The following is a 24,908-nucleotide window of genomic DNA, read 5'->3' on the forward strand; positions in this document are numbered from 1 at the left end:
ACTAAGCCTGAATGACAGGTTTAAATAACTACCGTTTCCCTTTCAAGGTTTGAGGACAGATTTACTCTAGACTGGTGAGAGCAGGACACAGGAAAGTACGTTATTTCTCCTTGTAGCAAAAGGTGAATTTGAAAGACTAAATGTCCCCAGACCTTAATGGTATATTAGTCAGGCAGTTAATATTAATTTCAGTGTGATTATTTGGGTGAATAGTTACTCACATATATAAGCACTCAAAGCACTGGCTTTCCACTAAATCATGACAACAGCACTACACAGCGTATTTGTTGAGATAATGAGCACAGATGCTTACCTCTTCGTTGATATACCAATATAAAGATGTATCCTTCAGGACAAACCAGTATTTTTTCCATTTCTGGGAGAAGTAACTCTTGGCATCTTTCTTTTTCCAAAGCCAGCCTTCACAGTCCCCTCGACCAAGATCTTTACACGAGATCCGCCTTTTGCTTTTACCAGGAATAGGAGCTGAAAATGGCAACAAGATGATGTGAAAGATTTGACTTGTCCACTAAATCAACAACACCGCTAGTCAGAAAGCTATGCATTTGCTTAAGAAAATTAATTTAAAATTTCAACCTCAATTTCCCATGAATAAATTATTACAAACATCCTATTTCGACCACAAAGTCTATGCAAGGCACCATAAGTCAAAAACCAAATGAAACCAGGCATGGTCAGCACCTCACAGAGCTCATATTCTGTGGATAAGAAGGAAAAAAAAGGGGGGATGACAATGACACACAACACAGAAAGAAAAAATTACAGAGAAAAGACACACAGCACATAAATTCATGTTCTTTCACACTTGGCTGCCAAATACAACTATGTAAATACTTCACGGGTATTCAAAACCCTCACTTTGCAGATCATTTTGCAACTCAACCGTTCCTAAGGCATTTGTACTTTTAAATCAAAGGAAGGCAATTTACAAAGATATAAAATACATGATGGCTTAGGTAATGAGCAAGGGCTGCAGTAAGGCATTACATGCACACAGCTGGAAAAACGAGCCTTGGCTCTGAAGAGGCTAAAGTCTCAGTATCCAAAAAATACCCAAAACCCAAGAGCAGATATATGTAGGTGAAGGAGCATTAAGAAACTATGAGACATCAGTAACGGACTAACACCTTCTCAACACAATCAACATAACCAAACACTGGATTGGAGCTAACAAGTTCTGGTTCCTCAGATACTGCAACACCATAAGCATTAATATTGGCAATCCCCTTCCTATCAATAGGTGAAAACAAATTTAATTTTTACCTTTGTTCTTCTTTTTACTTTTCTGCTGTAGAGAAGACTGCTGAAATGTCTACAAAAAAATCAAAACAGAAGATGTGAAAATACACTGTTTATATTTAACATAATAAAAGAAGTGTAACACTGTGAACAGTGAAGTCATCACCAGGTAACACCAGCCAACAGACTTATAGGCCTAAGAAAAAAGGTAATTTTAGTTCATTTGTTCATAAGGTTGTAAAGCAAAAGCACACAGTGAAACATCTTAAAATAGACCACAAATTCGTTTGCCAAAACTGAAGTTTCTCTCTAAGATGGTCACCTTTCTTTCTGTTAATAAGGAATGTCTCCTTTTGGGTAGTATGATAGTGAGGCTACTCAACCTGTGCGTGTCTAAGACATCACCTAATTAAGGCCTTCTTGACATAAATATGCAAATTAACACGTTGTCTACCACAGGTGTGAAGGCATTTATATGATGGTCTGTCATGGATTAACCCCAGCCAGCAACTAGGAACCGCGCAGCTGCTCACTCACCACCCTGCCTCCTGCCCCAGCGGGATGGGGAGGAGAATCAGGAAAAAGGTAAAACTTGTGGATTGAGATAAGAACAATTTAATAACTGAAATAATGTAAAATAAATAATAACAACAACAATTGCAATGAAAAGGGGGAATAGAGAGAAATAAAAAACAAAAGGAAAAAAAAGAGTGATGTACAATACAATTGCTCACCACACATTGACTGATGCCCAACTAATGCCCAAGCAGCAATCAGCAGCTCCCAGCCAACTTCCCCCAGTTTATATACTGAGTGTGACATCGTATGGTATGGAATACCCCTCTGGCTAATTCAGGTCACCTGTCCTGGCTGTGTCCCCTCCCAATTTCCCGTGCCCCTCCAGCCCTCTCGCTGGCAGATCCTGAGAAACTGAAAAGTCCTTGACTTAGTGTAAACATCACCCAGCAATAACCAAAACCATCAGTGTGCTGTCAACATTATTCTCATATTAAATTCAAAACACAGCACTGTACCAACTACTAAGAAGAAAATTAACTTTATCCCAGTTGAAACCATGACATGGTCTTTAGAACATCAGACAATTTGTTCAGAAACTGGTCTAATGTTTTTCAAGACACCAATAGAATTCTACTAAATCAGAACTGGGAAAAAAGTTTCCCAAATAAATATTCTGAAATAGAAAACACTTTATTTTTTACTATGTTTTGACTGGAAGTATTTCCCTCCAGTTGATCCACTCCCATGAACCAAACCATTGCCTTGGCAATGAGACAGAATAGAAATTATTCCTTTACTTAAGATCCTAGCTTATTAAAATTGCCATACTTATTAACACATTCTACTGTAACTTCTGTTAAAAACCTTTGACTTACATAATCACTCTAGTGAATTAAAAAATAATTCTGTATTTAATCATTCAAAAATTTAAAGACATGATTTTAGTTATTTTGAATTTTAGTTTTCTATAAAGATAGACAAATGTCTTAGGGCTGAAACTAAGAAAAGGCCACATTAGTGTCCGAGTATTAAAACTTCTTACTTCCGCTTACCATGAATCAATTAAAAAACCCAAAGTTTTTGTGCCACTTGACAAAAATACATCTAAGCAAAAGCACTGACAGCCCTGTGAACCCAAATCCCATTCCTAGCAGATAAGACAAACCCTCACCCCATCTTACAAGGCTCCCTTTTCGGTTCAAGAAGCTGCTTTTCACCTTCTCCTCCCTGCTTCCTGCACACCTGAGCTCACAAGCAGGAGGCCAAGGCTCAGCTTCCAAGGACGTCTCACCGCACAGCTGAGACATTCTCAGGCAGTAAATACTAACATGTCCGTGGGGGTAAATTACCAGCAATACAAACGATTATTAAGTGTAATATAAAAAAGTAACTGACTCAGTAGATGTGCTGAACCCTTGTAGACCATATCTGAAAAAAGCTACTCAACTGTATTGCCACCTCAGATGGTCAAAACAGGCTTCCACTTCAAAACAGTGGAGGAAAAACGAGCCCATTTGTTTTCATTCCCTGGCTCTTGTCCTTTTTCTTCTGCTACTGGTATCAATTCAATCAGCACCAGCTCTCAGCAAGCCAAGACAGCAACACCATCCCAGCTTATGTCACATCAAACATTTTGACCTGCGTAGGATGAAGAGAGATCTTTATGGCCCAGGAATAACAGAGTTACTGGACAGAAATGTGCAAATAAATCCCTCTTAGATGTTTTGAAAATCTTACCTAACTCAAGTGGTTGAAAAAACACACACCTGCACAAACCCAAAACTTCTCACCTTAGTACTTCTCAGTTCACAACCCAGATAATTTTTTTCTGCTGCTTGACTTTTCTGCACTAATATTTTCACAATGCCAAAACAGAAAAGGAAAACCTCTGCTTGATTTTCTTATAAGTGACTCTGAAAGCAGATGAGAGCAATATGAAAAGCCTTCTCTTTAAATGTTTTGTCTGTAAATTGAACCTGCAAATGTGAGCCCGTACCTCTCAACTTCTGAGTCAGTTTTTGGGAAGAAAGGGTAATGAAGGGGTATCAGTTTTTAATAGGAAGACAGCATGTAATTTAGATGTCTAGCCATTTTTCCATACATTATGTCATATTGCAAAATAGAAAGGTTTCATTAAATTCAGTTATTATTCTAAATTAGCTCATTAAATTATAATTAAGGACAAAATCTACAACAGAGTGAAGTTCCTGGGAACTATTCAACTGACTTCAGTGATTTTAGCTAACACTATAGATTATTTTACATAGACTTTGGGCTTTAAGTTGGTTTGTTCTTTACAGAAACAGCACCAGCTATTTTTTTACCCAGATGTATAAGCACTGTTCATCAGTCACTGCCATTCAGTTTCTAACTCACATCATAGGTAATGCAAAAAACCCCAAGTTAGGATAAAATCTAAAAATGTTTCTTCTGTTGCCTTTTTTTTTTTTAGGAAATCATCAAATGCATTCTCTTTCCAATTATTAGATAATGCTTAACACCATTTTCTCAGTGCCGTCTAGAATCACAGAATGATGAAGGAGGTCATGTCCTTCCTTCTGCTCAGAGCAGGGCTTGCTTTGAAGCCAAGGCTGGATCATGTTCTTCAGGGTCATCTCCAGCCTAGATCCAGCTCCTCCAAAGAGGGAGATTCCAATTCCACAAGCTCTTTAAGCGACCTGTACTAATGTCAGCCACCATAATTCTTCCCCTTTTACAGCTTAATTCTATGATGTGGCAAATATGGAGATCATATAAATACTTCTCTTTAATGCCATGAACCCTAAAACTCTGGATTCACACCAAAACCAGAAATCTAGTTGTACTAAAGCAAGTTTGCTGCAAGACTGTTTAATCACCCACCCACAAGGCCAGATCTCAACATATGTTCACTGCATTTTGATTCTGATAGATCTTGAGCTTTGAGCAACTGCTTTCACATACAATTTGTCCTAGTTTCCAAGAATTCACCTTTCCTACTAATTCTGAGATCAAGCATGAAATGAAATCGAAAACAGCATTCTATATTAAAGAAAGTTGTTAGTAACTCAAAATAATAAATAAAATGGAAACAAGACTGTCACTGAAAAGATGAAATGGAATACTTTAACCAATGGAAACTGTCATTCTTGAAGAACATTTGAAACTGTTTAATCATATTCTGAATTATATGCTAATCATATAGTGAATTATATGCTTTTCAGTTCCCCAAAATACAATTAGCAAAACTTTCCATTAACCAAAAATAAGGTGTCACTTGCTGTTTGCGACTCCTTTGAATACCCCGAGCCTTTTGGCTTGTTGTGTTTAATAATATACCTAAACTAAGCCCTCTGACAATTGCACATCTAAGTAGAATATCAAATAAACATTTTAGGTATATATATATATATATATATGTCTAACTTTGCTATCAGCGAAAGTGCTCCAAAGCACATGTATTTCAAAAGGAACAAAAAATCATTTATTACAGGGATTTTTGCTATGTTTCTGGTTTTTTAATAAGGTGCTAACCTGCCTGTAGCCCTGCCTTTCTGAGGGGTTAGCTGCACATCCCATCAGCCAAGGGAGTTTTCATTGTGCAAGGAAGAACCGTAACAGTTCTCCTCTTCCCTGCAACTGTTCATTACCAAACTTGCTATGTGTGTTATATTTACTTCGACACTCTTCGAAACGCTTGACAGAGTTCTGAAAGCTCATCACAAGATGGCACAGCTGTAAAGAGCAATCCGCCCTATGGTATGCCTTTCCATGCTTTCAGGATTATAGCACAGTAATACATAGTAAAAAACCTCCAGATGGAGGCTCACACTAACAAAAGAGGTCACTAACGCCCTAGAACTGTATTTGGTTGTTCTGCAAGAAAATAGTCACATACAGATGGTATTATCAACAATATCTGCTTGCACACAATCACACATCAGCATCTTTGTATGTACAAGACAAGATTTTTCCAGAAATGAGACTATTAGTATTAATTTGATAGCTCTCTATTTGGAAAAATGTATTTAAAGAAAAGTGTTAAATAATTTACATTTCAATTAACTTATTTGTTTCATGCCAAATAGGAAATTTAATAAACTGATCTTCCAATACCAATATTAAATTGCAGTGAAACTGCTATCAGGAGAGATTAATATTTGATAAAACTCATGTTATGATGAAAGTTAGAAAATTAGTATTCCAGTTGATACCTCAAATAAAAGTAAAAGACAAGCAGACTGGTTATCAAAACTATTGATTTGGAAGGACTGGGTTATTTTGCCAAACTTTGAAGAGTCTGAGGAGGAAGTCTAAAGATCTGGGGTCAAAGTTTTCCTATATAAGAACTTCTGTAAGATCTAATATAAATTCCACCTGTGACCAAGAGAACGTGACATCCCTGTCCAAAAAGCAGATGTATTCTAATAGTTACATGAACCCCTCCATGGCTGTAGAATTTGTAGGTCTATATATATATAAAAAAAAAAGGCCATAACTGAAGCTTCTCTAAAGATCTGGATTGGCCGTAGCAATTAGTACTAAATTTGACGCCTCCTAAAATCCTCTTCCCAGTGCTTATTTCTTTCTTCAGAGATTTGCCACTTGCTCATTTTTGGAAAGTCAGAAGAAAAACCAGGTTATGGAAACAATAATAATCTCTAACGCTTTTACCTGAACTTGAGCTCAGTCTGATTGGGAAGGAAAATGACAGGTATCTTTATAGCTTTTTTGAGAGCTCAAGTTGAATCCAATTTTTCTCAAGCTGCAAGTTTAGATACTAAGGAACTGTTTACAGTCAGACAGTTCCCCTCTGTCACTCAAAGATAACCTTCTCTAGTTTCAGTAGAGTAGCTTGTAACGTTTCTGATTACTGAAACTTTCTCCCGCAGATGGAAAAGACAGTATCTGGAAAAAAATGAAAGCTGGTGCTGCCAATTATTTGATTGATCTCTCACAGTCAATACGTTGAGAACACCAGCAACATTGTTTTCATAGTTTTGATACACCACGTATACATGTTTCTTTGCATTTGGTGTGTTGAGATCTAAAATTTTAAGGCTAAAAAGAATAGTGAAAAGGGGGGAAAGTTCAAAGCTATTTATATTGCACTGTCACACTATTTGTCACTATGAACAACATGCTTAAGGGTACTCCCAACAGAGGATTTTTCCAAAATTTTTTTGTTTACCATCTTGCTTAATCTCCATTAAGAGATAGTGATAGATAGTATTAATTATTTCCATGGATATTTGTGGAAAATATAACTTTCAATGTCTATTTTACAAAGGTATGATGAGCAAAGACCTCTGGCAGCTCAGAAAGTTTGAAACCTGCCAACCAAGCAGCAGAATTTCAATCACAACAGCTGTTTTGTTTACACCAGGAACAGGTATTGACCTTTTATCATGTTTAGCCCTCAAAATAAGCAAGAAGGCTAGCTGAGTCCACACAGGGCATTTGCAAGGCAGTTTTTGGAACAAGAGCTGAAGCTAGCCACACGGGACTTTTATTGGCACAGCAGAGAAGAGGCGAGACATGACTTGATGCTCTGAAGGAATCAGTTACCAGGGCTAAGGGTCAAATGAAGCATCTGTGGGTGAAATTACACTCAAAAGGGAACCTACTAAAATGTGGGATAAGGAAAAACTACGCTCTAAGTTATGATCCTGTTTAGGAAGGCAAAGACTTCACTGCCTTGTTTGAATAGTTTTGTGTGCTGATTGGGGTTCAGAGACTGCTAATAGATTATCTGCAAAAAACCTCATGCTTGGCATACCTGATTTTTCAGGTCATGCAGGGTGTTTTAGGAAATATCCCTGCTCCTGTCATTACAAATGCTAAGATTATTCCAAATCCTACTGTATTGTCTTCTTATATTTTGCTGAATAATTTACTTCTGAATTTTGAACTTTTAATACATTCAACATTCTCTGATTTATCTGCAGCTACAACTATGTGGTTGCCCCAAACTGGTACCAAGCGGCACTAAGTTGTGAATAAAGTATTTTAAATATGCTGCGAGCTCTAGTTTACACAACCCTTCCAAAAGTGGGGCACCACTCTGGATAGGTAAAATGCAAACGCAGTAAATGGGATGGTCCATGTGAGAGGAAATCTAATACAAAAGCAAAGCAGTGGATTTATGAAAGCAGATCCAGAAATATTTCTTATGCTAAAGTCAGAGGCTGATGACAAAACAGTCATCATATATGAGTAATTCAGAAATCCATGGTGAGTTGGAATGAAAAGTGATTTACAGACAAAGGATGCCACAGTTGATTAACAATGCCCTGAAACCTTCAGTCTTGCCTCCCAAAGCAAAATTTATTGAATCAAATCTTGACCTTTTGGTGCTTTGCTAACAGATGCTTCTGCTCTCCCTGCACAACTCGCACTGCTCTTGAGCACACTCTATAATAAAAATATGTGTGGGTTTAAAAGCACAACATCCACTAAGGTTCTAGCTAAGACATTTAATACTAAAACACAGCGTGAACATTACGTATGAACAAACTTCTAAAAAGTGAGCTTTTGTAGTACACACAAAATAATGTCAACAAGTAAGGCAGAATCATTATACTAAATACCCTGTAGATATTTCTCTTTTGAATGGTAGGTACTGCAAACACAGTGAAGCATGAATCGTTGGTTTTGTCAGTTGGGTTGTGAGAGTCACAGACATACTAACAGTCACTGGAAGAACAGATCCCACAATTCATGGTTTGGTATGTTATCCTGCACACTATATTCCTCCTCCTCCCTGGTTTTGTTTGTTTGGTTTTTTTTTTGTTTTGTTTTGGTTTTTTTCTTTTTTAGAGCTGCAAAAAGGTGTTTCAATACTAAGGCTAAACAAATGTGTATTTGCAAAAGTTGGCAATGCAATAGTTTTCTCAGCAGCAGCCAAGAAGTCCATTTCAGATGACATAATTTTCTACATTTATCTGACAACAAATGGCCTTGTTCCTGTTCCTACTCCTTCTCTCCTTTCCCCACAGTAGCTTTACAAACAGCTTCTAGGAAATACTATATCTACAGTACATGGCTGTGCCATCTATCATGCACAGTCACAGCTCTAACTGGGTTCCTGTATTTTTGGAGCTCTGACCATGAATTCCCAATGCATGCATTTTGTTCATGACCACAAGGATAAAGAAACAGTATGTCTTAAGAGTTATATGCCAAGAGCTTTTTACTGTAACAAACAGCCTGAGACCTTGAAACCTCCAACTTTCTAGCTGCCTCTGTTGTAGGCAATGGCTACATTATCTGTGCAGGATGCTCTCCTTATTACATAAGTCTACAAGGGCTGACAATGTAAAAAATGTCTAATCTTTTCATATAACTGTTCCTTAGCTGCTTGTCCAAGAAGAATACGCTAGCTAATGACAGAACTGTGCTTGTCTGAAATGTGATAGCAAGCACAGCTCTTCTGTTCAGGGATTCTCATTCATTCTCCCATCCCTAAACCTTCTCCTGTAATCTGGGGGGGGGGTGTGTGCTCTGCAGCAAATGATGCATTAGCTGGATGAAAATTTTCAGTTGCAGAAGCTAGTGCAAATTGTTTGCACAAAGTTGTTAGCATAATGCATGCAAAACTTAGAAAAATCAGAACATTTTCTAAATCTTCAGGCCATGTTGAGAAAGTAATATACAGTGGTTCTGATTTCCACCACCAGGGAAAGATTTTCCTTCTTAGCCATTAAGCCACGGGACTCTAATTGAAAAACTGAAGCAGTACAACTTCTGGACAATATCAAATATAAATGAGAGTTCTCATATTCCCCCACTGTCTTTTTGACTGACAGAACAAAGACTGCAGCACTTGTCATAGCTGCCTGAAGCAAATGAGGATAAAAAGTTAAACTAGACAAGTGCTGTTCATTAGAATAATTTATTCTGAGATCATTCTTCTGCTCTACATCTACTGTGAAACATGTAATTTTGGTACCTCCCACACTGTTTTTATTGACAGTAAGTAATCCAAGAGAGAAAGGGAGGGTTCAAAAACTTTATGTATTCTTTAATGGAAAAAGTCCAAGATGTTCCATCACTATGTATGTTTCAGCTGCATCCATTTAAGAAGGAAAAAAACCTTAATTAACACAGAATAGTATTTAACCCTTTATTTCAGTGTCTACTACAGAGCAATTCCCAGTTTAATCTATTGCTGAAGAGAATGGACCAGTCAGAGAACCACAAAACGGCTGAGGCAGGAAGGCATCTCTGGAGATCATCTTATCCAACCCTGCTGTTCAAAGCAGGCTCAACTACAGCAGGTTTCCCAGGGCTGTGTCCAGTTTGTTTTTACTATATTCAAAGGTGGAGGCTCCACAAACTCCATGTACAACCTGCTTCAGTTAAACCATCTTCACAGTAAAAGTAATTTCTTCTTATGTTTACATGGGATTTCCTGTATTTCAATTTATGTCCATTGCCCCTCATCCTTTCACAAAGTATCACTGAGATGAGCCACCCCAGAAGCCTCAGGCATTGCTTGTGCCCTGCCATGTTGCCCCTCCAGCAGATATCAGACAGTCAAGCAAACCTCTTTCAAACGATGCTGTTTCCTCCAGGAAAAATCGGTTTTTGCTTAGGAAATGTCTGACTTATTCATGAGAATGATAAGTTTTCCTCTGTATGCTTATTTAAACATTAAAATAATAAAAGTATCCAAGCAGATTTAGGAAGCTTTCTGCAAGTGATCTATGTTAGATTAGAGAGGTGGTCTGTGACACTGCATGGAATTGATCCTGGACCTTTTGGGGAGAAAACTGAAAACTACTGTAAAGTACCACAGAAGTCAGCCCCAGGGCATTAACAAAATCTTGCATCAGTCCCATGGTCTTTCTAGATGAAAAATCCTCAGCTTAAAATAAAGGTCTCATGCCACCCTACAACACTGAGGTGCTAGCACATACCCAGCTCCTTCGTAGGAGCAGTTAGCAATACTTCTGATCGTGTCACTCAGCATGATATCTTTCATATTGCTCATCCTGACTGTGTGACAGAGAAAAGTGCAGGGGATGGTAGGTTCTCTGTAATGAACGAGGGCAGACCTGAGAAAACAGACTTTTGCTTTGAGGCAGATATACTCTTGCAAGCTATTCTCTGTTAGCACTTGGGCATAATATTCTTTCAGTGAAAGAAACGGAAAACTCATTCTGACTTTGAACAGAGGGCAGTTTCCATGGGGAAATGAGGGAAAAAGTGTTTGTACCTCAGCTATTATGCAGTCTGTTAAAATTCATACCATTGCAGCTATGAATTAAGGTAGAAAAAGAACAGTTCACTCCAGGATAAAAGTCCATTACTTGCTGGAATTCAGTAAAATTTCCTCTAAGCATAAGATGAAACAGCACTTCTCAGAAGGTGGGGAAAGATAACATTAGGTCTTCTGTGCTGGCTATGCTGACCTTACCAGTACAAACCAGCTTACAAAATTAGCTTTACACTTCATTTCTAAAGTCAGAATTCTGTAGTGTTAGAAATATTACCTACTTGGGTTAATCTGAAAGCAAAAGGATATACTTGAGAAATGGACAAAAAGCAGTTATCTTTATATGAAAAACAGGATTTTTTTTCCCTCCACGGCACAGTAGTGGAGGTGTATTGGCTGACTCAGACATCAGGCACTAAACAACAAGCACTTCTTTCCAGTAAAATAGAAACACCTAATAAAACAGCTTCTGTTCAGGAGCCACACTGCTGCAATGAGCCATTTTCCTCACAGGTGCAACCATACAATCTCCCACATCATGTGTCAGCAATAGGCTCCAAGGGCCACCACAACATAAGAAGGGCAGAGGAATGGGGCAGAGACTCCCGCAGAGTCAAAATCACTACTTTGAAAAAAATCACTTGTTCAGAAACAATTGTGTTGCTTGTCAAAGCATTTTGATAAAAAAGTACTCTGAAATGGGCATCTGTGCTCCCTTAATTCAAACAACATTTTCACCACTCAATACAAGTTTTTTTAGAATTTGGCATTCACGATGCATGCCAGCCAGTGTCCTTGGTTCACTGCTTACGTTGTCCTGATACCTCCCTTGTGCAGAAAGGAGTTCAGAGAGGAGCCAGCTGAGAAGTCAGGACCTAGATCTAAGTTCTCACAGATGTGACACTCCCATAATAGTGCAGTGATAACTCATTCTGAGTCCTCTCTGTGCAATGTCTGACATACACTTCTCTGCTCCAATATCCTGCATTTAATCCCTTCTTTATCAAAGGGGAATAACTGAGGGACTAAACCACTTATTCTACATTAAAAAAATATATCTTTCAACAGTGCTATTGTGATTGTACCAGCTACAGGTAATGTAGCTTACTGTGTACAAACAATGTTAATACCTACAAAGGCATATCAGATAATAAAAGAAGGATACAAGCAGGAATGATTAATTGAAATAGATAACAAAAAAAAACCCAAACCACCAAGGGGGATGTGAAAGGAAATTAGGAAATGTTCTGAGCTGGGAGATTTAATAGTCTACATCTCTTGACAATGTAAAATTACACTTTCAGAGCATTATATCATACGCAGTAAGGAATAAATCTAGACTGGCAGAGCTGGACTAGATGACCTTTACAGTAACTCTCTCATTTTCAAAGAATTCCCCAGCTTCGTCATGGAAAGAAATTATAACAGGTCATTTTTTCCCTTATGGTGATATGTGAAAGAAGGTAATAGAGAAAGCTTGAAATAAAAATTTTCCACAACAAAGTCCAATTGTGCTTCATGAAGGCCCATAAACCAATCTTACCTCATCTCCGGAGCACTTTGCTTTGCTGCAATAGTCAACTCTGGATTTTAATAAAAAATGACAGAGTATATAGAAATAGATGTAAAATATCCCACATACAAATACCTTTAAATTTCATTTTGGCAACCGCTTCCCCAATAAGAGAAATTTCATGGAATTAACTGCTTCTTTCAAAGACAAGCAATGCAGATGTGAAAATTATTCTCTCATCTGCGACAGGAATAATATTCCTCATGAACAATGCAGATAATATTACATATAATTACAAGAACTTAGCATTCCCTCCTGAGGAGATAAAATATTACTATTTCAAAAAATGTATGCTTAACCAGAACTCAGGTATAAAAGCTGCATATGTACATCCACTCTTTTCAGTCTTGAGTTAAAAGAATGGAGGGTCTAGAACTGGCAAAACAAATGTGAGATTGCTGAGGCACTTTCATAAGATGATTCTAGCTTAACAGCAATGAAACAACAGAAACTATGCCTTAAATTCAAGCAAGCTGCTATCCTCTCAGCTACTGCTGGAATCTGTTTTATTGCTCATCTCCAACTTTTTTGCCATGAGGACAGCCAAGCAGTGCAACTGGTTGGCCATGAGTTCATGCAGCCTCCATCTCAGGAGGTTTTCAACAAAAAAACTTTTCTCTTTTTCTGCGCAAAGCCCTGAAAAGCCTTGTCTTGCCTCAGAACTGATCCTGCTTTAAGCCAAAGAACAGAGTAGAGACCTCCTGAGGTCCCTCCCAGACTAAATTATCCTATTATCCTATGCACTATATGCTGATTTCTGAGGCATTTGGATAATTTTTTCTGTAGCAAATTCATTAGGAATGATGCCTTTCTCTTGCTGGCAGGCTAATTATAATTTTATTCTTTTTCCTCTGCTCTGTCCAACATTTTTCTTGGAATTATGACAACCATTCACCCCGTTTACCACCTTTTACTGGTCCCATCATTAGCAAGAACAATTCAGACCATGTCTGAATATGGAGTTTAAAACTTATCTGAATAGGATTAAATGAAGGTGATTAACTGCAATAGCAGAGGACTAGACCCAGAAGGCTTCTCTGTTCCTCTACATTGATTGCACTAGTCTAAAAATAATACAATGCCATCTTCAATTAGCAAGGAATTTATATGCAGTTTCTCTCTTGCTTTTTCTCTCAGAAATGGAGAAGATTTATTTTGGAACAGATTTTTACCAAACCTGGATGGAATATCAAGACTTACCTTTTAGCACAATGATCTTATGGCTATCCCAATCACTTCCAGTTGTCACAAGTATGTTATGGAGTAAGGCACATTTTGGTTATTGGTTAACTGTTTCACCATTTTGTTCATTTTATATGCTGCACAGTTCACTTACGGCCTAGATGAAGTTCTTACACTGATTTTAACAACATAAACACTATTTTAATTACTTGTTTTGTACTTACTGCATTTATAAAGTGCTGTATTCAAAGGAAAGAATACATACAGTATCATTTAGAAGGTTTCTTTTTGTTTCTTCACTGGCCAAGGGCTGGAACCTCTATTTGAGCTTGAGAACATGAGAGATACTGCTTTTCTGTCTGAATCAGATACATAAACCCATGAGTTTCCAGTTGAAAGAAACCCAACATACACCAATGTGTAGGCATTCAAAGCTGCCTATGGTCAATGGGATGAATATTGTTGTGAGACGTGACAGTATTTCAGACTCATGAAGGCAACTAGATAAGAATTTTCCATTATGTTTCTTCCTCTTAGCCATCTTCCTCTTACTGAATTTTTTAATTGTTGTTTTTTCCAATTGTATTTCATAGCAAAAGGTCTTCTATACCTGAACCCTACTAGAGAGAACTGACAAGAGAAATGGATACAAGCTAGGAGCTCATGATGCCTTCATAGCAAAGTTGGGTATTCTACTCTGCATTTTATTATATGAAACATTTTAGTAGCACTTTTGCCTCTAAATAGACTTTCAGTCTTTTAAAAGAACTCCAAATCAGATTATTTTATAACTTTGTAAGCCTATTCAGCTGTTTCTACTGTAGAATGGTGAGCTCCTTCCATTTCCACACACAGGGACCTAGATACTGTCACAGCCGTATTTCCCTGTTACATGCTTATTGATGGGAAAGTGAACAAGGACTTTAAGTAGAGCAGGTCAAAGTGCTGTCCTAAATCCCCATAAGGCTACAGAAACTAATATGAGATACGACCAGTGCAACCTACAGTAAAAAGGGGTGTAAATGTAATCAACGCTCCAGTCACCTCCAGAGAGGAACATTCCAGTGTTTAGCTTTCACCAGAGCCAAATTATGCTGGACCTTCATAAATGTAAAAGTTCTTGAGAAGATCTAGGGCACCACAGCAGTTCAGACTATTGGACTTGTTCTACTGAGGCAGCTGGGAACCTACTTGGAGTCCAATCTGAGAGTGCCATTTTTAAGAAGACTAGACATAGAGAAAAAATGACAATTTTTTCACTTGTGAAATTTCAATGGTGTATGTGCAACTTTCAGTTGAGGTTTGTGTTTTCCTACCTTTCCCGTGGCAGCTAGTGCATGGACAATCACATTTAGACCGTAAAGGGCTAATCTGAAGCAAAGCAGCAGAGAAACAAGCTTTTTAATCCTTTCTTACTGTGGTAATAGATAGACTGAAATTGTTCACAACTATGAAATATTTCAAAAACTTTTCATGATGTTCATTTAATTTCTGGACAGTTACTTTAAGTCCAGTGCAGTTTGTTCGCTGGGAATATAAAAATGCCAGTGCTTTTTAACACAATTTTTTAAATCAAGTATTTCTTATAAGTACATTTTCAAGAAGGAGTCTAAAATTTCCTTTGCATATGGTTGATGCCTGTAAGTCTGTAATTGTTCTGCAAGCTTCAGTAATATTTTAATACAAATTTTTAAATGGAGCTGAAAGACCATAGAGAAGAAGTAATACTAATTCAAATGTATAACAAAAATTATGGAAATACTTACGGAAAATATTTTTTACTATGCATTTAGGTTAAACTGGACTTTGATATCAACTGCTAGACTTTTAGTCTATAGTAATTACAAGTCTAATTATAGATAATTGTGAAGTCAGGGAGGAGAAAAAGGAAAAGGGGGCGTTTGATATTTAAATACTGCCATAGTTGGACTTCAAACATTTTGAAGAAGAAAATGTACTAACTCCATCTGTTGTAATGGTACAATGATATTCTAGATTTCAGACACCTACTTAAAAGCTGTGCAATTGATTGCCATTTTTTTTCTCTATGAGCTTATTTTTGTTTAATTACAAATATCCATAACAAAAATTAACCAAAAAGAAATTCTTTAAATATTGGAATGCTTACAATTATAATAACTGCTAGTTTTTCAGTAGGGTGCTTTCACTTGGTTTTTTTGTTTTTTTTTTTTAACTAGTTTTCCAGTATGCAGTGCTTATTAGAAGCCATTTCTATTCAGATTTTTGCACCAAATTGATGGGTTGCTCATTGCACAAGTTTATTAGAAACCTAATATGCATATATGTTCTGCACTTCCGTAAATGCCAGTTACTGAGCACTGCAATTAAAAGCTTTCATAAATACATGTATGATTGATTCAATAGTTTTCATTAAAAGTGTAGGCACTTTATGTTCAAATAGCTTCTTTTTTTCCTTCCTTTCAGCCTTTCTGCCGAAAGGAATAGGAGTAAGAGAAAAATCAACCACTTGAATTAGACTTCAAAGTTTTCAAAATCACAAGCTTTTTGTGAATTCTCCTCTGTATCAAGAACACCTAAATACATACACTCTGAATTGATCTTTTAAAAATCATTTTGCTCTATTTTTCTTTGGAGGGGTGGCTGGGAGGCAAGAAATATCTGGATATATGCATAATTTAAGTAGAAAAGTTATTTTTCTTAAAACTTACTGTCTCCTTTCCAATTTCCCTTATTAGCTAAAACGGATTTTTGCAATAGGTCCATAAGCAATTCTTCTTCATTCACAGTATGCTCAAGAAGATCACTGTTGCAACTAATTGAACTTTCCATGCCCAGACTGATGCAGACCCACCAACTCTACTGAGCAAACCCACTGAACCGGACCAATAAGGCAACCTCACAAGGACTGGTAGAGAAATACAACTGAAATTTTAACCTTGGCCAAATCCCTCATCAATGCTGCCTCAATGTCCTCACTGACAGAGTAGAAATGAGAGTGCTTGGCTCTCTGCAGGTGTTCACTGCACCAAGTACTGAAATTAATTATGGTAAGACTTTGTGCTGTGCTCCAATCACATGGATACTTATACATTGCTAAAGAAGAAAAAATAAGTTTGCCAAAGGTGCACCAACTTCACTGAATTTGCAGCAAAAAACCCCTCCAATGATGGCTTTTATTTAAAGTAAAATTGGAACATTAAAGATAGTGCATGTGTACATATCTACACATGCAGTTTCAGCAAAATCCCCACGGAACAAATCCTTTGTTTCTTTCCTGCATCCATTCCTGAGCCACTTGTTCCAGATGTATGAAATTTAAATGGTACATCTTGCTACTAAACTTACTTCATTTTCAAACACAATTAAAATGACCAAGCAAACTACTGTAATTACTTGAACAATTTAAAATAGGCTGGTTGTTTATAAAACAAAATTGAGAACTGTTACTTTTTTGTCATTTTTCCTATGACAAGCAAGTCATTAGGTATTGCTAAATACATGTGAACAAGTGAGCATACACTGGAAAAGGCAAAGGGATGGGAGGCAGGGAGGGAGAAGGAACAAGGTCAGTAATGTAAGTTTATTGGTGTAGGTTTGGAAACAGTTTGTATGCAAGGTTACTTTTTCTTGTATAACTCCCTACTACATACAATAATAGGCTGCAACCTTTTCTTCCCATAGAATGCTGTTTTTAGACTAAAGGAAAGTTATACTGATCCAGATAGAAGCAGATTATTCCACCTGTTGTGGAACTTCTTTTGACTCAGGACACTAAATAACACTATTACTTTCCTGAAATGTAAAGAAAGCACAGCATAGCAAGGAAATTCCTATACAGAATAACATAATGAACTTAGAAAACTATAATCATGTGTCAGAGCTTTCATCTCTTGTGCCCCAAAGGTTCAAGACAATTTTAACTCCACCATTTTGTACCTACAGTAACAGATCATATTGAACACCTGTTTGCACACTAGATTAGCAACAGCTCAAACGGTTTGCCTTGGCTTAATAACAACATTACCACTGTGTTGGTATTTCTTCTGCAATACTGAGGAAGAAAAATAAAATGCAAACCCAACAGTTTGGCTAGAAATCAACATACATTGGAAACACTTTCTGGAATGGGAAACAAAACAAAGCAAAGCAGTGAAGAGACTCTGTACGTAAGGATTAAAAAAATACAGTAAGGGGATGCAAGAGATGATTACTTCACAGACATAACACAAATGAGGTTTTCTTTTGCTATTATATCAGCTATCACATCAGTTATGTTCAGTGGCCACAAGTAAATGCTGTTCACTTTTCAAGGCCATAACTGAAATGCCCCCTGGACCACACTGTTATTGATTGTAAGGGCAGGTCAAAAATATAAACATTGTTAAACCCAGTGATTTTATGTAAATTTAGCATACTGACAGTCAGGAAAATCCTACACTGTCACACTCTTGTGACCACTTCAGAATGTAATAATTTGAATCTGCTGGTATTTTTAAAAATAACTTTTAGCAAATAAACAACCACCATGCACTTCTGAATTACCATGGTAACTTTTTAATGTTTACAGGACAAAACCATACCATTTCCTTCATGGTAATTTAATTCATTAGTGTATTTTTTTGATCAAAGATTTTTTTTTCCTGTAGAACCATGTATAAAAGCAGTGATTTGGAGAAGTGACATTACAGAAAAAATAAAACCAAAACCAAGCAATAAACATACTCCTACTCCAAGTCTATAGTTAAAATGGGCAACCAATTCTTTAGACATTTAAATAGAGAGCTAGCGAACAGGAAAGAAAGGTTATATTACCTTTCTATCCAACTCCTGAAAAGTTATGTCCTGTTCTGGCATACATACTTCAGGAAGGATGCTTAGGATACTTAGGTTACTTTACGATTAAATAAGAGGAGTCGAAATAATTATGAGAATAATGAAAAGATATGAAAACACACTCTCTGATGACAAACCCAGGCTGCTCATTCTACTTCTTTTAAGCAAGAGAAAGCTTCAAAATTATTTAATAATAACCTTTACATTCCTGTATTGGGAGATAAAATTTGGTAAAAAAGACCTTTAAACTTAGAGGATAAAGGTACCTTTGTAAATAAGGGTGGACATAGAAGCCAGGTAAACACAGGGTAACAGGTGAAAACTTTTAACAGGATCAACCAGTGACTGGAACTACTTAAGAAGCTTGGTGGAGTAATCTCTAGTACTGGGATCCAATACAAATAATTGAGGCACTATGGGTACAGGTTCAACTACAGCCACCTGGTAGGAGTTGCACTTCAGGAAAATCTACTGGCTTGTGGTATGCAGCACAGAGAGTATTCTCTCTTCACCTGATATTCTAGTATGATGAAAACATTGACATCTTAAAAAGACCCAAAACAAAACCCCAAATCAAAAATTCCAGTCTCTTTCACTACTATTAGTGCAGTTTTTTGAGTTACCACCATGCCTCTGCACTGAACTCATGCTCATCCAGAGACTCCCATTTACAGATAATACAAAGTCTTTGTGTAAACTAGGTAGCTGATGCTTGTAAAAAAATATTTTCTAATAGGACAGACACTTTTTAGTGATGCAAATCTGATCATAAAGTATGTTTGCATTGTCCTATTTGTTATCTATAGTTTAATAAAATTAAACTTACTGCAGTCAGATGAGTTCATTGTGTTTTATCTGTATTTCCCTGTTCTTTATCCACTCACTGCACTATTTATTTAAGATTTTAAGAAAAGTTTTGTCCAATTTATTACAAAACTTCTGGTTCTGCTACGTGGCAAAGACATATAGCCCCATCTGCAATGTAGATTAGGATTTCATAAACCAGTATGCTTAGGTGCCATCACCTCAAGAAGGGAACTGTACTGCATGGTGGCAGCCAGGTGGCTTCCAGCAATTGGACCAGCAATATTGAGCTGCAGAGAGCTGTAAATGCTTCACGGAGGGCTCCTTCCCATTTCCCAGGGCTAAATCAATGGCCTAAGCTTCCTCTTTCTGTTTATTTCATGCATTTTGCTTCAAAGCCAGTTAGCAGATCAATACTGACTTGTATTCTGAAGAATGAATAAACTTTATTTATTTTTATAAATAAATAAGCTCCCACTAAACTTCCCCAAAGATGCTGAAGATTTAATGGCACTATATAGAGAGACATCTTCAAAGGTAACGATGCACAAAAAGGATTAGCAGAGAGTGGTCAAATTTGTGGTGTTTACAGTTCAGGTGTTTTGTGGACGGGTATGCAAAATACATGAAAAACATTGGTTGTCAGTTCTAAGTTTGCTGTTGCTTATTAATGTCCACACTAGAATTTTGAAGAATCTTCCAGTTCCTGTGTACATCATTTATTTTTATACACAATTTGGAAACTAGACATAACAGGTAATAGAGGAAACAAAGAAAAAACAAAGATGGCACCTTAAAAATAAAGTTCTTCTCACTGCACAGTGTCAGGAGTTTAACACATACTAACAAAGAAATGTTATTGAGAGACATGTATTGTCTCAATACGTGCAGAGTGTTGTGCATTTACCACACTGTTCTTTACAGTCCTCCATTACACAAGTAACTTTTCTATTTTGTTCTGTAAATATTTGATTTCAAGGGCTCTTGCACTGATTAGATTCCTTCTAGGAAAGACTAGCAGATATTACGAAGAGGACAGTCTGGGGACACTTGCCATCTCCCTGGCTCCATGTATTACAGAAACACTGTATATCAGTTTACCTTTGCAAATGGAAATCTTTCTGCTATCAGATTTACAACTTACAAAGAGCATGAAAGTAAAATCTGAAATAATAATGTAAGGATTTTTTTTTGGTCATCATACCTAAATCACTACAAATGAAAAAGGAGACAGTTCTTGAATCTAGGGTCCTGATTTAATTCAAGTGCACCACAAGTGCTTACTTTTAATATTAAATAACATCTCTAGAATTTATCACACTCACCTATATACTGCAGCACACTAAGGAGTTTTAGAAGCCAGTAGACCAAGCACTCAGATGGTGTAAAAGAATGTAAAGGCTCCATTAGTTTTAATTTATCTACACCAATTACAATGTGGTAATCCATAGTGATGTTTTACAACAGGAAACCAAGTTACTTGTCTCTTAAAGGTTTAGTGAAGCTCTACCTGCCAGTTTTTCACAGCAGACTTCCTGACAAGCCCACGCTGTCATCTCCCTTAGACACTGGCAGTCCAAAGTACATACTCTTTGCTAGTATATGAAGATAATTTCAATTGTTTCTAGTGTTTTGCTGTACAGATACAAGTTACTGTATATATGTTCCCCTAAAATGACATCTTTTACTAAGATCTAAAATGTAAATACTTTTATGGGGTGAACATGATATCATATCTAAAATACACCGTAATCTTCTAACTCTGTTTTCTTGACACATTTGAAAACTAGCAAGTTACTGCAATTTACCTTTCATATCTATTCAGCAGAATTCCTTCCTTCACATTTGCTTGAGTTATTGAGGGGCATATGCTAAAAACAGTTACATGCATTAGGGCTCCCCTTATCTCAAAGGAAAATCAAATGCCTCCCACAAGTTTTCCTGCCATTATCAGGCCTTTTAAGTACCTGTAGTAAAGGGGTTGTCCAATAAGACTTAGCGTATTGCAGTGACATAGATGCTGGAAAGGTCTCTAGCCAGTCTGGAAACTGCTGCTTCTTCCCTTTCCATCAGTAACAAGTAAGTCAAGGCAGAGATACTACACTCCATTTCAAGCATGACATCTTCTAGTTAAAGGAGACAAAACACTGGTGTCCATCCCACATTTCTAACCACAAAATAAAGAATTCTAAAATATTTCTTTTAGATCTAGTTATTGTCTTGAAAATAGGAACCAGTGCAACTGGAGCAGTCCAAAAAAGGTTTCAACACCACTATAAAAAACAAGACAGTGTCTCTCATCACAAACACAGAACAACAAATTTTGTTAATACTTTTACTCACGTGGTACAAAGCAGTTTCTGGTCCAGATGTGCCCATGACCTCTTGCCTCAATGAATCCATTTGTAAACTAGGCAACAGCGAGTAATGACTTGGACTACTACTCTTATCTCCCTTCTTTTTGGACTTTTTACCAGTATCCTTTTTGCTATTCCTTTGAAACATGTAGTCTTCTTGACCTATTTTCTCATTGCTCATATAGCGAAGCAATGAATTTTCTGTTGAAAGAAAAGTAATGCAAAGCATCATTGTGAATTGTTGTATGTAAGTTAATCCTGCTTCCCAAATATATAATATTCTTGCTAAGATCTACTGTCAATTTTAACTCTTCAAGACTATTCCATTAAAAAAACCAGTTTGTTTCTTTGGTCTGGATATAATAAGAAAGAATCTTTTGGTTCTTGCATTTTCTGGTATCTTTGGCAATACAAGGAACAGAATACAAAAGAAGGTCCACATCAATAAATTTTGTCTTGAGTTTTCAAAAACACAGCAATAATACACTTCTGATCATATCTGTAATCTTTTGTTTAAACAAGATTCTAACGAATACAAATGACTGTGGTGCCATGCATTTAAAAGTGATTTACTTTGAACATTCATTTGAGGTTGTTTACCGTATCATCCATACATTCCCCGAATACTCTTCCAGCATCTACCAGCTTCTAGCTGAGGGACATCCTGAGCCAGAAGCAATGTTTGTGAATTTAGGAAACCTCAGCAGATTTGTCTTTCACGAACTTGTCTGGTCTTTCCTTGTATTAATGTGAACTTTTAGCATACACAGCCTCCTACAGTAAGAGATTCCTTAGCTTGAACCCAAACTGCATGAGGAGCCAGCTTTCTTCTTTTTAACCAGCACTGGACAGAGACATTTGATGTCTCTTGGGTCTTCTTTTGCAAAAGTGACAAACCTATCTCCTTACTTCATTCCACACAAGATTTTATAAACCTTTATTATGTCCTGCCTAAATTCTCCCAAACTGATAATGGCCAGCCCACTGAACTGACCCCAGTTTGGAAGGACTCCATGTATCTGATCATCTTTGTTGTCTCCTAAACCTTCAATTATACTGTTTTCCTTAAGAGATGAAGAGACTGGAACCGCACACCCCCCCACCATGGGCAAGAACTTACACAGCAGCACAAGAATACTTAATTCATCTTGTATTCTTTTCTTAGTCATTCCTAATAGTTTCATTTTTTGAAACCTACTGAACGTTTAGTTAATATTTTTATCTATCTATCTATCTATCTAAATATCTATCATCAGTGTAATGTCTTGTACCTCAGCAACAATAGCCATGTCAGAAGTTATCATTCTGTATGTGAAGGTATGTATCTGAGCCTCACAAACCAGAATTTTGAAGAACTTATCCTCAATGATTTTGAGGTGAATCCCATGCTGCTCTAGAATGTTTTTCATCCAAAAAGAACTTACAAAGACAGAGAAATACGATATATAATTCTCATTTAAACATAACAGTATTTATCAGCAATAACCATACATTTGTCCTCTAGTATCAGAAAATTAAGGCCAGTTTCAAAATGGGCTGGATAATACAGCTGAATCAATGAAATGCCAATACAAAGTTAGGCCAAACTGCAGGGCTTTGCAGTCATGATTTTCTTTTGCCTGGCTGAGCAACTTCCTCAATCCTAACCAAGGCTCTGCAAAAAATTAAGTATAGATAACGAAGAACCCAAAGCAGGTTCACAAAAATATATACCTAGGGAAGCAGCTAAATGAGGTTGATATATATAGCTTAAAGCATGATAAAACCCATAATGCCTTGTACAAGATATGTGTTCAGATCACTTACCTCTCCTACTATCTCTTTTTATTTTATTGGGGTCTTCATAATCCCCCACCCAGTTATATTCTACTGGCATAGAAATAGGCCTTAGTTTCCCTGGAAACAGAGGAAAAAATTGAGATCATGCACCATAAGGCAGCATTAAACTAATATTCTTTAGAAGAAAGAACAAATTACGTGCTAAGCTGCTGTTCTACAGGGTTGCTTATGAAAGAGGATCCAGCATCGCCTCTCAACGAAAGGTTAAGACAGGAGTTCCGTTTTCTTTAACAGACGAGAAGCAGCTAAGTATTTAATGGAATTTTTAAGTTTAGAAAATAAATCCGGTGCCCTACAAAATCACCATTGGACTGATGTTTGAGACTGACAAATGCATTCAAATTACTTTAGTTTTCACTGAACAATATCTATTTCTTATTCTGGAAGCCGCTGGCACTCACATGGAAAGAACTGTTTTAAAGTACATGTGAATTATTGGTAACAGAAATGTGTCCACATCGCTAGAGTACCTTCACAATTGGCATCTTTGCTGGTGGGCTTAAAAGATCCATAAGTGACTGAGTAAGAAAGAAAGCAGAAAACCTCTGCATGTAATTTCTTTTGTAGCATTTCATCCACAGAAAGCAAAGTACATTACTATTGGTAAATTCACTTTGATTTCAGACAGCAAGAGACAGAATAGCTGAAACTATTATATCTTTCAAATTTTGATTTGGAAGCTGCTGAGTTGATTTTAAAAAATGCTGTAAGCTATGATTTCTGATTAAGGATTTCACAAATACAGTGGGAAATTCAGTGAAAGTGTGCTATGCAACTTAGTGAGGTTACTTAAAAGTGGTCTAAAATTTTTAGCAAGTTTAATAGTATATTCAAACAAAACACAGAGTAGCATGGTGTATGGCACAGTATCTGGCAGATTGAAAACAAAGTATTTTTACATGGACAGCCCTCACTCTTTTTTTAATAGATCTACTGGTCACAAAACCAAAAGGTGGAAAATAGTTTGTTTTTAAAAGTAGCAGAGCTTAAAAACTTCAGAATTCTTGTTAATTAATTTAGTAAAAAACTCCTACATAAAGGTCACCAGTCTTATTCCACATTTATGAGGATAAATCCACAATACGCTAAAAAAGAAAGACGTGTTTATAATAAAACAAATATTCAAACATCTACCTATTTAAGTACAGTGCCCATGGAAAATACACCAATACCATGCAGGCAGCATAATGGTAAAAGGCAGTCTGGTCTTTTTAAAAGATTGACAAAAGAAGGTGTATGTTCTGTACAGACCTCAGGATGAGATCACAAATACATCATGGCTCAGGAAATACAACATATATACTTAACTTTTTATTTATCATTTACTTTACTGTTTATGGACCCACATTTAAGTCTGACC

At 36.8% G+C, this 24,908-nt stretch overlaps 1 protein-coding gene across 5 annotated transcripts in view; it reads right to left on the reverse strand.

Moving 5' to 3' along the window:
* Positions 1–24,908, reverse strand: part of CNKSR2 (connector enhancer of kinase suppressor of Ras 2) — a 220,769-nt gene that overhangs the window by 60,728 nt on the left and 135,133 nt on the right. For 3 of the 5 annotated variants that reach the window (XM_055703081.1, XM_055703080.1, XM_055703083.1), the window contains 4 exons: positions 23,516–23,605; positions 21,696–21,910; positions 1,285–1,333; positions 314–486 (listed from right to left, as the gene is read on the reverse strand). In XM_055703081.1, coding sequence (XP_055559056.1) covers positions 314–486; positions 1,285–1,333; positions 21,696–21,910; positions 23,516–23,605 — 527 coding nt within the window. The remainder of the gene's footprint in view (positions 1–313; positions 487–1,284; positions 1,334–21,695; positions 21,911–23,515; positions 23,606–24,908) is intronic. The other 2 variants (XM_055703082.1, XM_055703079.1) reach the window with 1 other exon arrangement.

Source organism: Falco cherrug, chromosome 2 (assembly GCF_023634085.1).
Source record: "Falco cherrug isolate bFalChe1 chromosome 2, bFalChe1.pri, whole genome shotgun sequence".
NCBI lineage: Eukaryota > Metazoa > Chordata > Aves > Falconiformes > Falconidae > Falco > Falco cherrug.